The 13,926-nt window shown below is 29.5% G+C and overlaps 1 protein-coding gene across 1 annotated transcript in view; it reads right to left on the bottom strand.

Moving 5' to 3' along the window:
• LOC113378450 (glutamate-gated chloride channel) overlaps positions 1–13,926 on the bottom strand; it is a 145,011-nt gene that overhangs the window by 79,737 nt on the left and 51,348 nt on the right. The window contains exons 6-7 of the mRNA XM_026618984.1: positions 13,608–13,828; positions 7,379–7,461 (exon numbers count right to left, since the gene is read on the bottom strand). Of these exons, the coding sequence (XP_026474769.1) occupies positions 7,379–7,461; positions 13,608–13,828 (304 nt within the window). The remainder of the gene's footprint in view (positions 1–7,378; positions 7,462–13,607; positions 13,829–13,926) is intronic.

The raw sequence follows: 13,926 nt of genomic DNA, 5'->3' as shown, positions 1-13,926 counted from the left end.
CACAAATATACACCACATAAATTTTTCATCATGTTTAGAAACCTTTGAAACGTAAAAATATATAAAAAAAATATTTTCAATTTTTGCGATTTTCTATAGCTTACTTACTACGTTAATAAGGTATTTTATAATAATATGGCAGAGAAGCGGGAAAAAGATTAGACTGAATTTATTATCCGTGTTAACTTATGAATATAAAATAAACCGCGATGGATATAACACAAATTTAAATTATTTATGACTATTATTTTAAACAAAAGACAATATAATAGAAATTCATATCGTATTTGAAAAGGCACCCGAAACTTCCGCGTCGTCGTAAGCGCACAAAACTTTGTAATAGCGTTAGGGCAAATAAAATGTTCCAACCCGCTCTTTCAAATGCAATGGGATTCGAGTCGTCTTCTTACACGAAACTTATATTTTATACTTTGCTTCTTGTTAACTCCAGTATGTCCTACGTATTGATCTCTTAGCTTGAGAGACTTGCTGCCTATTTTTTTTAACTCCTCGAAGAAATTGCAGAATTTTGATTTTACATATCGATACCTTCTTTTCGATTTCAATGGAAGTTTGCAAAGTGATTAATAAATATTTTAAAATAATATAGGCCAGCAAAAGTAGTTGAATTATAACAACTCGTTAATGCTGGAATCACGTTCTTAGGAAATAATAACGTGCATATCAAATGAAAACCGCATTGAATAGTTTATAACAAAAGCCAAATCTTTGTTTTCATAAAGAGTTAAAAATTTTATAATACATTTGAAAAATTGCTGAATAGCAATTCATTCCGATTAAAATGATTTAAACGTATTTGGAATTTCATGCAAATAGCCTTAAAGAAAAAACTAAATCATATCACTTACATCATTCTATAAAAAAGCTTTTAAATGATTGAAATTGTGGTTTTTGTATAAAATGTAGACAGAAAAAAAGTGTTTGTCCTCATATACATGTAAATATACACAAATACATTTCCAAATAATTAGAGCGACTTGTAACATCGAAAAAACTTAATGTTAGTGAAATAATATTTTCTTGCGAAAGCAAACTTCTCTTTCGGAAAGTTCACGTAAAAAATTATTTCGCGTTGTAATAGAAATGCCATAAACATTCGTTATTTTCCCAACTCAAATTCACAAATATACTTTTACCGATATTAAGGAATTCAATAATAAGATGTCATTTCTATATATTCAATTTAAAGCATTACAGTCTTTTCGTTGTACCAGGCAAAAAAAGAAGACCGCAACCACATGTATTATAGGGACTGCAATATCTAAATTAAATTAAAAGCTTGTTTAGCTCTCAATGCTCGTATATGTGAACTATGTTAAAATAATACATAGTTTGAAAATAAGGTGTTTAATAGATATACGGATATCGAGATGAATCAATATACCGAATAATTTATTAACGACCTTTCTCAAAAATTCAAGTCAGCACAGAAGATACACAGAAGTAATAAATTCATACATCTAAGTAATGAAAATCCATCTTTGTATCAATTTTGCAGACTATCTCTGACGCCGCCGTAGCTAGGGAATCGACTTATTCTAGACACGGCGTTGGAACTACTTTTGAAGTCACTTTAGAGACTGTTTAACTATCTGAAATTTCACTACCATGATTTGCAACCAAATCCATATATATCCATATATATATATTAAGGCGGATCGATTTAAGGGTCATTTAGGCACATATGATTTTCGGATACTTGGGATCAAAATAAGATACTTTGCTGAAGAAACCATAGCTCTAAAATAAATTCTGATGCTCCGTGGATTGACCCAAAGATAATGGTTAAATTTTCAATAACCTCTCAAGGGGTGTCATTAGAGAGTGAACCCTAATGGGCATGGGTGGATCGGCCTTCCAAAATTAGTGGGGGTCGGTCATACATTTGGACGCGATTGGGGCACTCTTGTTGGGTAAAAAAGAATTTTTTAAATTTCAATCCTTATTTTTGGGTCAATGCACAAGACATCATAATTCATTTTAGATGTATGGTTTTTTCAGCAAAGTATCTTATTTTGATCCCTAGCGTCCAAAAATCATATGTGCCTAAGCGACTTTTTTGATCCATACAAATCGACCTGCTCTAATATATATTTGATAATAAAAGTTGTTATAAACCATTTTGGTGTTTATGACTATTGTTTTTCAATCTATACCTAAGTCTGTCACAGTATTTCAGTATTTACTTGAAGAAATGTTCAAATAACCATTTAATTTACTTTTTTCCCAGATAACTAGTGATCTAACAAAATTATTGCTGATAAAAGAGTGGCACAACCGTGCTTAGTACAGGGTTTCCTAGAAGTCAACGTCAAGCCGAAACAAATTGAATATAAGCGAAATACGCCATTATAGTGTTATTTCTTTGTTGTGATAAACGATAGAACAATATTTAGATTTATCTCACCATTAAGGTAATATTAAAATTTTCAAATAATTTCATTTCAATTTCATTTATTTATCAAAAAAATCTATTTAAACAAAAGCATAGCCTTATAATATATAAATATATCGAATCAGTTTATAAGATTTTTAAAAATGTTCAATTTTTAATCAATTTCTTGTAGAATATTTTTTTCTATAATTTGAATATATATTAATGCCACGATTCAGTGAAAAAAAATAGTATTATAAAAAACATCATTGTCATAAATAGCACTGCTATGTATTACCGAAAATGTGCGTATGAAAAATGTGTGTTTGAAGAAATGTACAAGAGAAAAATACACGTTTTTCACTAACCACATATCATGACAAGTCATTATATAAGAAAATGATGTCTATTTTAATGATGCATTATTTCCCCATATAAACCATGTACAGCTTCGTGCAGAATTCTAAATATGCAGAAAGTGTCGAGAATCGTTCGGATGAAAATGTCCATCGGCTCTTATATTTGGTCGTGTGACATAGCGTGCTGTGTGATCTGAACTGAATTATTAATAACACTTAATACAGTTGCAGTATTGATCACGGCGCCTTAGTCCTTCAACTACTTCGTGAATAAATCAACCGCACACCGCCACAGCCACAGCCGCAGCCGCCCGAATAGATTCGTGACGAACATAAATGATTTTCAGCAAATATATGCGATCTGATTTAAAATCATCAAGCATGCATACATCAAATATCAAATTAAAAGTAACATTCTATTTAACAGAAACTGCAAATTACAGAAAAATTTAGATCGGCAAGTTTAATCAAAACTAGTTGGTATTAATATTTTGCCTTAAGGCAAGTTACATGAACTTCCCGATATGTGTAAATAATCGACTTAATCAATAAAAAATAAATTAATTTATGAGTGATTAAAAGTATTCGGAGTGGATTTATTACACATCATTGCAAACGAACAAGCACTCTAATCAAATTATAATTGTAATTATAACAAACGTAAAAAAAACTACTCATTCTCTGATAAATTTTTAAAATTAAACTACTTGTCGAGAGACCGCAATATTTTAGTAAGTTCTATAAGACCATGATATATATCGCCAAAAAAGTTTCATAAAAATCGTCTTAAATTTTTTTTCAACAGTTAATTACAAAAAAACGGCTCGGTTGATTTTCACCTAAAACTAATCAGTATCATTCCTAACTAATATCATTCGAACAGTTTTTGATTTTTTAAAATCGATTCGTTAGAGTTTAAATGTGGACGAAAAGTTTAATACTTTTTTTCAAATTACAAAGAAACGATTCGGCATATCGTCGCACAAAATTGAGAAACGCTCATCGAGATACATCGAATGGCTTTTAAAGTTTTGAAATTGGTCCAGCCGTTTTTGAGCGAACGTCGATTTACAGTAAAAAAATCTGTTCACAAACACACATACACACACATACTTTTTCCAAATTTGGTCTCATTCGATTCAGAATGGCTTGCAACATCGAGAAAACCTTCAAGAAGTTAAAAATTATTTTATCCATTTATAGATGTAATGTAATGATTATCATAAAAATCAATATTATTTGTCAAATATTTATTGTAATGTTTATGCTCCACGCAAAAAATATTATCAAAAAATTTCACAATTGCAAAGACAAATTTTAATCCTATTCCATCTGCTATTACTAAAAATTTGGTAGTAAAAACCATTTTGTTCTGAAGGTCTAGACTTCTAGGAAGGTGTTTATGCAGGATGAAGATTCAGTTGGCCCTTTTTACCCCACCCACGTAAAATCATTTATATAAGTTTTATATAAGAAAACTGTTGAATCTAACTTAAACTAGTAGGCATGACCTTAAGATAAATTGTTGAAACTTTCCGTAGAGAAAATTAGAAATTTTAAAAAAGCTCTAAATTTTTTTATAACTTTGAAACAAAAATAGATTATTGGGATTTTGATATTTTTGAAACAAAAGAAATTTTTTTTTGCGATTACTATAACTTACATTACGGCAAGTTAACAAATCATATTACTGAATCGATCCAATATGTGCAACAGCAGAAATTGGAATAAATAGCTTTCACTAAACAATTATAATAATTGCTATTTATTTTATGTATTTCACAAAACTATATATATATATATATATATATATATATATATATATATCCCGAGCTCAAACAGAATTATAAATGTGCACTAGAGCGTTGAGCGCCATGAAACCGCGTGAACTATGATTCAAAAATTATTTATTGAATCGACTGAAATTCCGGTTTTTAATATTGCGTTATAAAATCAAAGCCCTGCTATAAAAACGCAAAACCAATTAAAACACATAAAAATGAATATTTATAACGTGTCTGCAATATCCATTGTTATTACCTTATATTTGAATACATTTTAAATAACAATCTATCGTATTTTTGAATTTGGGCTTTTTAAATAATATATTTCATACGCATATGTTGCATAGGCATTTATGATAGTTAATTACTGCATTAAGTTATATATATATATATATATATATATATATATATATATTAAAAAACATCACTCTTTGTCAGAAACTATCACATTTTAGAACTTTCTCAATTTCAAAACTGTGGTAAAAATAGTCTCTACCGCATCTGCGTAATTCGCAAGACCTGCTAAAAATTTCATTGCAATTATGAATAAAAAAGAATTTTGAGTACGCTTGATCTACAATAAGATATTTTTCATGTATACATGAACTATTGTTTCGCTTTAATTTTGATTTGCGGTTTTTTATTATTAATTAAACAAATTTCTCCAATCTTTACATTTTTTATTTCAGCTTAAAACTATTGTACGCAACTGTTATGGCGCTACAAAATGCTCTATTGTATTGGCAAATGTTCTAATTACTCAATTAAGTGATTTAATGTGTTATATAAATATTTATAAATACTTCACATTATATTATCTTCAGAAGATAAAACGTAAGAATTATTAGTAAAATAAAATTTATGGAATACCGAACTAAGAAACTGTCACATTTTACATCAATCAGAAACATGTCCACCGGGAAAGAAGATGTGACACGAAGAAAATAAAAAGCTAGAGGCAAGTATTGTACTATGACAAGAGAAGCCTCGATAAGTTTATTTTTATGGAACTTTAAAGTTTGCTGAATAATTGTATCTCCATATCATGGTCCATTGAAACTGTATATGAATGATATTTAAAGGTGCTGCAAAAAGGGGTAATTTTCCAATAATTTTTCCGTTGTTAATAACAATAATTCTTCCGTTTCATATAGGCATACTCGACGTAAAATTAAATTCAAATATATGATGAATAGTTATAATTTTATAATCAATGAATAGCACAGATTCAATTTCATAATATACTTTGCGAAAATTAGGACAATTGGAAACAAATCATTTAAGCCGTTCTACTGAAAGCCAGGCAGATTCTGATCTTGTTCGGAAAGTTATTTCGTTTATTTTACCACAGAAGATTTAATTGTATTTTTTTAAATCTAACCATGACACTTGAGCCCTATGATTATTATATGATTTGAAAGCTTATGTATTAAGGTTTGTATGTGAAAATTTTAAATCCATTCAACGCAGTAGCTCTTGGATGGTGCGACTTAAAATGCGGAAAAAACAAGCAGTATTTGCGACATATTTTATTATTTTACTAAAGAAATGGTACAAAACATGTTTAAGCCAAATTCATATTGACTCATATGTATGAAAAAGACGTGTTGATAGTATGACAATGCGAGAACTTTTTTTTTTAAATTTCGTTCCGGATGTCGAAGATAAGTAGAGTAAAGTATGAGTAAGCCATTAGTTGATCAAAAATATCAGCGCTTAATAATATATAAGATGGCACTGAGTTTAAATTTATCAAATTCAACAGTTCATGACCACTTAAAACGTCTAAGAATTTCCTAAAAGCTCAATGTATGTATAATGTAAGTTTGCCAAGTTCTCATAGAAAGAAATCTGTGTCGCCGTATTTACGTCTGAAAATGATCAGTTTTTAAATCAAATCATCACTAGGAATAGAAAATAGATTGTATATAAAACATTAACCGCAATTGCTTTTAAAAAGAAAAAGCGGAACTTGCTCAAAACAGTCACAAAGCCAATATTTGCCGCAAAATGGTGATACTATATATTTGGCCTGATTTTAAAAAAGTTGTTTAATTTTCAGCCTTTTGAAGATATCATAACGGTTAATTCGGATTCCTACTGCCATCAGTTAAATAATCTAGAACTAGATGATGAAGGTCAACAGAAAAAAACAGAATTAATCAACAGGTGTAGTAGTAGCGCATCAAGACGACGTGCAAGATCTCATATAAGTTTGGTCAATCGCCAAAAGCTTCCACAACTTCGTTCTTCAGAGCTGGCATCAACATCAAAATCTTTACCTCAAATGAGATGGTTAAAAAACACTTTGATCATAACGACTAAAAAATGTATCGTCCCGAAATTATGCTACTACCAATAATTGACGAGAACGGCCAAAATGTATTTGTTTATTATATAAAAATGACTTTCGAAAAGGTCTATAAAAACGTTTCGAACAAAGGCATCTACGGTTAGATTCAGATGAAAAAAAATTACAAATAAACTATTAGCTCATTAGTAGTATATAAGTTTATAAAATTATTCTTTGTTATGAATATGATTCAATTCTATTGAAATGTGCTATGGGTTTAGCAAAATTTAGTTTCTGCCTTTCCTGAACAAGATGTTTATACCTCTTCAAAAAATATAAATAAGATTATACTGATTTTGCTTGTTGTTGCCCATAAGTACCTATACCAGAAACGTTACGGATAATTTATAAATGTGAAAAATATATTGTGATGTAATTGCACAGCAATCTGCATTCTGTATTCGGTGCAATTTCAAAAGCAATTACAAACTCCACTCATGCAATCTTGCTCTGTATGAATAATAAATGAATTTGAAGAAATACTTACTGCTTTCTAACGCGAATGAACATAAAGGGTCATCGAAAGGGAATATATTTAGACGTCCTTGACACGAAAGAATTAAGTGACGTCTGGAAATAAAAAGAAACATAAATTAGTTATCATGCTATTTATCAAAACAACTTAGCTTACATATTAAATTCCAATACACTGTCTTAAAATAGCAAATGGTAAAACATCACTACTACATAAGATATAAATAGTAAAATTCAAAGTCTCATTTGAATAATCTAAATTGAAACCAACTAAAAATTGCTTGGTATATTTAAATATTTAAAAACAAATTTAGAACACATTCTTGAAATATACACAATTTTTGCGCACACTTATAAATATATCGATATAATATTTTATGAATGGCGAATAGTTGTTGAGCTAAAAAACTTTTCCTTCTCTAAAAAAAAAAGTTTCATAATGAATTTTATACATAAAAATTATTATTATAACGGCACAACATTTGAACTGAAGCTTTCAATAATAAATTACTAAGCCTAATCAATTTCAGAAAAAAGTAATCTTATCATAAAGAAATCCACTTCAAGAAAGTAATACGTTAGTTTTTCTAGACAATATTCAATGTGGTTCACACTTCATAATAATTTATAATAAAGTGTTCAAAATAATTGAATATTAAAATATTCCCATCTGTTTGTGGAGTTTCCCAACATGGAGAACTATTTTTGGTAAATTCAGTGGCAACACTATAACAGGAAGCAATTCAAACTCAAAATATTTGCTCTATGGGAACACTAAGTCTATATTTATTGTGCAAATATTTCCTCAAATATGTTTTCATTTAACTTATAATTAGAAAAGTTAATTAAGCTAATCAAATAGTTAATGAAACTTTAACACGAGAATGTACGTATTGGAGCAATAATGGAGATATATTTTCATTGCTGCTAATATAATGGAGAAATAAATTAAAATTATAGTATCGTGCGAGTACAGTTTTGTAATTAATAACTAATAAAATAAGTTAATTCATTATATTCTATTCTTATCTTTATTATCATTCATATTATATTAATAAAGAGTAGCGGTTATTTAACAATTATTATTATAAATTCTATAATACTGCCTGTATCGTATTGCAAGAAAACAATTCAATTTCTTTAACATTTAATAGGAACGTGACATTTAGTTAGAAATACCTTACTAAAGATTTAAAAATGGTAAATGATTTGAGCGATTTCTATATAAATATTGATCCGTCTATGAGCCAAAGCCGTACTTTCAAGAGGCAAATACCTGATGCGACTCCTAACTCAGACGTCGCATTAGAAAACTCAGAAGTTCTGAGTATCAGATTGAATCAAAGAAACTTTTAAAAACTGCCAAGCAAGAGATTATTAAAGAGTTCTTAAAAACATTGTCTTAATATAAAAGTAATTAACTTAATATAAAACAATCAAAATGTTCAAAAACTCAAATAAATTTTCTTGAATATTTATTTTTCTATGTCAGCATAGAAGGTATCTTCCATAATCTTATATAAATACCCGTCATGTATTAACGGTTTCTTTATCCGAGGCATATTTAAGGATCATTCAAAACTAGGAAGCTTTTACTGTATTAAATAGCATGTACTTCAACTCTACTTATTTTTTGGTTGCAAAAAAGTAAATTTAATAATAATTATTATAATGAAAATGCTGGATGATATAGTTTTATATATAGGTAAAAAAAATCAGGTTCCTATTTCCAATAATCTTCATAAAACTGTTTTTGGATTTTAATCCTTCTATTCTGTGGGTTGCAAAATGACATTAGCGGACCATATACGAGTAAATACAAGACCCTAATACAAATGTGATACATTGACTAGCTGTAAGTGGAATTCTGTCTTAAGGCAATTAGGGCATCGTGCCTTAAGGCAAATTGCTGGAACTTCCCGTACCAAAAATTATTATTTTTTTTAAAAACAATTAACATTTCTGAAAAAAATTTACTTCGAAAAAATAAGATTATTTTTTAAAAAAAATTTTTTTTTTGAACAAAAAATGTTTTCTTCATTTTGACATATTTTGGAAGATCTAAACTTGTTTTTCAAAGCAATCGTACTGCTTTAACTGCATAGAGACAAAATATAAAGCACGTAAGCGTGGCGTCGCTGTCTAACGGGTAAACATTGATACGGAACCCATAGGAAAATAAACAAAATTTATACTTATTGTTAAAATCTCTATATAAATGAAAATTTGATGTGCATATGTCCAATGATCATTTTTGACCGCCAAATGGAATTTTTTTTTACTTTTTTTGTTAGATCTCCGAAACCGCTAGACCTGCCTTTATGAAAATTTGATCAATTCTTTATCTTGTCAATACAAGTAAAATGTTTTTTGAATTATTAAAATCGGACGCTTCGTTCTCTTAATAACTGAGTTACCGTTTTCGGCACTTTTTGCCCCGTATCTCCGGAACGGCTAGACCTGCCTTCGCCAAAAACTAATCAGCACGTCTCCTTGTCAATACGAATCGAATGTTTTTTGAATTATTCAAATCGGTTGATCTGTGTTCCCGAAATCGTCGACGAAAATTTGTATCCGCACATACATACACACACGCACACACACACACACACACACACACATACATCCATTTTTTCTAAGGTATGCCAAAATGTTCAGAAACCGCTGAAACGTAAAGATATATAAAAATTTTCATTTTCGATTTTTTTGCGATTACTATAACTTACCCTACGGGAAGTTAATAAATAGAACTTGATCAAGCAAAGTTAGAATGAAAAAACTATACTCATATTTGTAAAAATTATATGAAGTAAATTGCAAAGTAAAAAGTATTTATTTTGAGTATATAAGTGAGTTTAAGATTTTTAACTAAAATTAAAATTAAAATCCGAATTATATTTGATATTTTAGAAAAGATTAGTACTTAAAAAATAATTTAAAAAAATGCCTTCCCAAGAAACTAATAGCATTTCTTTCTTCACAAGCAAAAAGTTTTTTCTAATCATTCGAATCTTATGCTTTGTTCTCTCAAAAACCTGCGATTTATTCCACTTTTAGCTCCATATCTCAAACAGCAAAGCCAGCCCTTGCTAAAAACTAATCTTACGTCTTCTCGTCATTACAAATTTAATGTTTTTTGAATCATTCAAATAGGATTACTCTTTGCTTCGTAACTCCAAAACGGCTGGACCGACCTTTCCCAAAAATCTATCAGCGCGTATCACTATAAATACTATAAATTACTCGTAAATCGATAAATAACGATTCAAATCGGTCGATCCGTACGCCCGAAGTCATCGGCGAATAATTGTATCCACATACACACATACATACATTTTTTCTAAGATATGCCATAATGTTCAGAAACCTTCGAAACGTGAAGTTATGCAAAAATTTTCATTTTCGATTTATAGACGATTACAATAACTTACCCTACATGAAGTTAATTAATTAAAAAAATGATATAAACTTCATCAGGACTAATTCCAAATACAATAATTAACTTCCCGTAGGGCAAGTTATAGTAATCGCAAAAAAATCGAAAATGAAAAATTTTATATATCTTTACGTTTCAAAGGTTTCTGAATATTTTGGCATACCTTAAAAAAAATGGATGTATGTGTGTGTGTGTGCGCGGATACAAATTTTCGTCGACGATTTCGGGAACACCGATCAACCGATTTAAATAATTCAAAAAATATTCGATTCGTACTGACAAGAAGACGTGCTGATTTGTTTTTGGCGAAGGCAGGTCTAGCGGTTCCAAAGATATGGGACAAAAAATGCCGAAAATGGTAACTCAGTTTTTAAGAGAACTAAGCGTCCGATTTTAATAATTCAAAAAACGTTTTTCTTATATTGACAAGATGAAGAGTTGATTAAATTTTCATAAAGGCAGGTTTAGCGGTTTCGGAGATCCAATAAAAAAAGGAAAAAAAAATGTCATTTGGCGGTCAAAAATGATCATTAAACATATGCACATCAAATTATCAGATATTTTATAGAGAATTTAACAATAAGCATAAATTTTGTTTACATTCCTATGGGTTCCGTACCAATGTTTATCCGTTACACAGCGACGCGGCGCTTACGCACTTCTATATTCCGTCTCTATGCAGTTAAAGCAGTACGATTGCTTTGGAAAAAAGTTCAGAATTTCCAAAATATGTCAAAATAAAGAAAACTTTTTTTTTCAAAAGAAAGTAATTTTTTGTCAAATTTATAGTTTCTCAAAAATCTAATTTTTTCGAAGTAAAATTTTTTCAAAAATGTCAATAATTTTTGGTACGGGAAGTTCCAGCAATTTGCCTTAAGGCACGATGCCATGCGCCCCACTAGTTTACGTAATTAACATTAATTAGTCCTCTTATGCCTGATGTAGCAATTACAAGTAACGCACATCACATGACGCAAAACGGGATACATGTATCGAATCAATCATATGCTTCTTGCGCTCAAGTCTCTTGGCAAGTAACGCTTGTTAGGATTAATTAATTATCAGCATCTCGAACGGTAATGATGATCGACCTACTTCCGGGAATCAACGACGATTTCGCGATATCGGAGCTAAATTGCAGCACGGAGCATCATCTTTTCAATATCATCAGATAGATACGTTTATTTTCAATTGAATGATTCAGGGCATGATGCGGAAGTGATTAGCCCCGACAGGGATAGACACGTGTAGTCAACAAAGCGATATCAACGGATATTTTCTTCCAGTATTACTCTCAGGAAATCTATTTCTAATGAGTGGCATAATTTATTTCTCTAAACGCAAGGATGAATTAAAAATTAAGAATCAAAAATTGTACAATAGTTGTTAGATTGAAGTGTGCCGAATGTCACATGATTATTATTATCATACATCGCACATATTATTGTGAAGATATAATTCTAAAACCATACTAAAAATATCTACACAATTAAGGTGCAATCATGAATATTTATTATTATCATATATTTCATATTTATTAAAGTATTATATTCAGCATAATATAAGCATAATTTATTCCTTATCTGATATTTTTAATTTTTTATAAATTATGTTTTTTTTAAATATGGTAAATAGTACGCAGTATAGGGCAGAACACAAAAATCCAATTTGACTTTGTGCGATTATATTGTGAAAATTAGAATATTTATATCACAACAAATAACACAAATCAAACAAACAACTATCAGAAAATTGTTTTGCACTTTTTTAAAAATTTGTCACTTAGTCCTTTTTTCCGACGGCCAGGGAGCAAACAGACCCGCAGATGTCTTATTATTATTTTTTTAACGATTTTACAAAATAATAGCTACATTCAACAAATGTAAAATATAACTTTTATGAGTACATTTTTTACTGAGATAACACTATATACTCGTATAACCTTGATCTGGTATTTCGTCAAAAATATTTATCAGCAGAGTTGGAATAACTCATTATTTATTTCTGTGAGAGTTGCTTTTTTAACTTAATTTCATTTTTTATTTACTATTTTTTATTGTTTACACCTTTGCCAAAGTAAAGGTCAAGTACCCCACCCACGTGTAAGCTTTTATAAAGGTTATATAAAACAACTGTTAAATCTAACTTAAATTTATCGATATATCTTATAAAACAAATAAATTAATAAATAAATAAAATAAATAAATAATGTATCTTTAAAAATTACATTGAGATCTCGTAAATGAACAACAGTGCTAACAGATATTGAGATATTTGCGGTGGACATCTATCCAAAACTACTACTAAGTTGTTTTTTCCAACATGCCCTTTCCAACAATGTCCCTTTTCAGCCGACTATTGTAAATACATAAAATTTATTGAATGTCTTTTACTGGACAGTTGTAAATAAAAGAGATAATAAAAAAAAATCTATCCAAAACTCATAACAGTCAGTACACATTCTCGATAAGTTAATAAATATTATACATGTTTATTCGTGTACGAAAATATATAGATTTTACAATAGTGCACATCGTAATGCCATGTTGCCATAGTGTTTCATTAATTAAGGATGCCAAATTAATATTCCACTAAATGAAGACTAGGATGTTTTTATACTACCATTGTTGAAACGTATGTATTTTATACTATTTTTATTGTTCAAAATATATAATATCAACATCAAATTAAAGTATATATATACGATATATATATACGATAATCAATATATATATATATATATATATATATATATATATATATATATATATATGATTAATCTGCTAATGACACAGACGTCCATTACCTCATGAGGTAATTGATGGTCCCGTTCCTGTAGATGCGTAGCGCGAAGTGCATGGGTATGATAGGATCTTTGAAGTCTCCGTGCATGATGAAATAGGTGTCCGGCAGCCAAATGTCTTCGTGGTGGTGAATCGCGTTCAGGTACTCGTATTGACTTTGGTTCGAGTATCGCAACCGCGGATCGAACCATTGCTGCTGCAGGAGAAATTCTACTTCGTATTTCTGGAATTAAATTAAATAGTACCACTTTAATTTTTATGGTTCAGTACAACATGTCACAACTGACTAAACAAAGGTATATCATAATATTTTAAAGTAGT

The sequence above is a fragment of the Ctenocephalides felis genome, unplaced genomic scaffold, assembly GCF_003426905.1.
Source record: "Ctenocephalides felis isolate EL2017-DRISC unplaced genomic scaffold, ASM342690v1 CF-g0.4_SCAFFOLD_01886, whole genome shotgun sequence".
NCBI classification, from domain to species: domain Eukaryota; kingdom Metazoa; phylum Arthropoda; class Insecta; order Siphonaptera; family Pulicidae; genus Ctenocephalides; species Ctenocephalides felis.
This window is presented reverse-complemented; position numbering and strand designations above follow the sequence as displayed.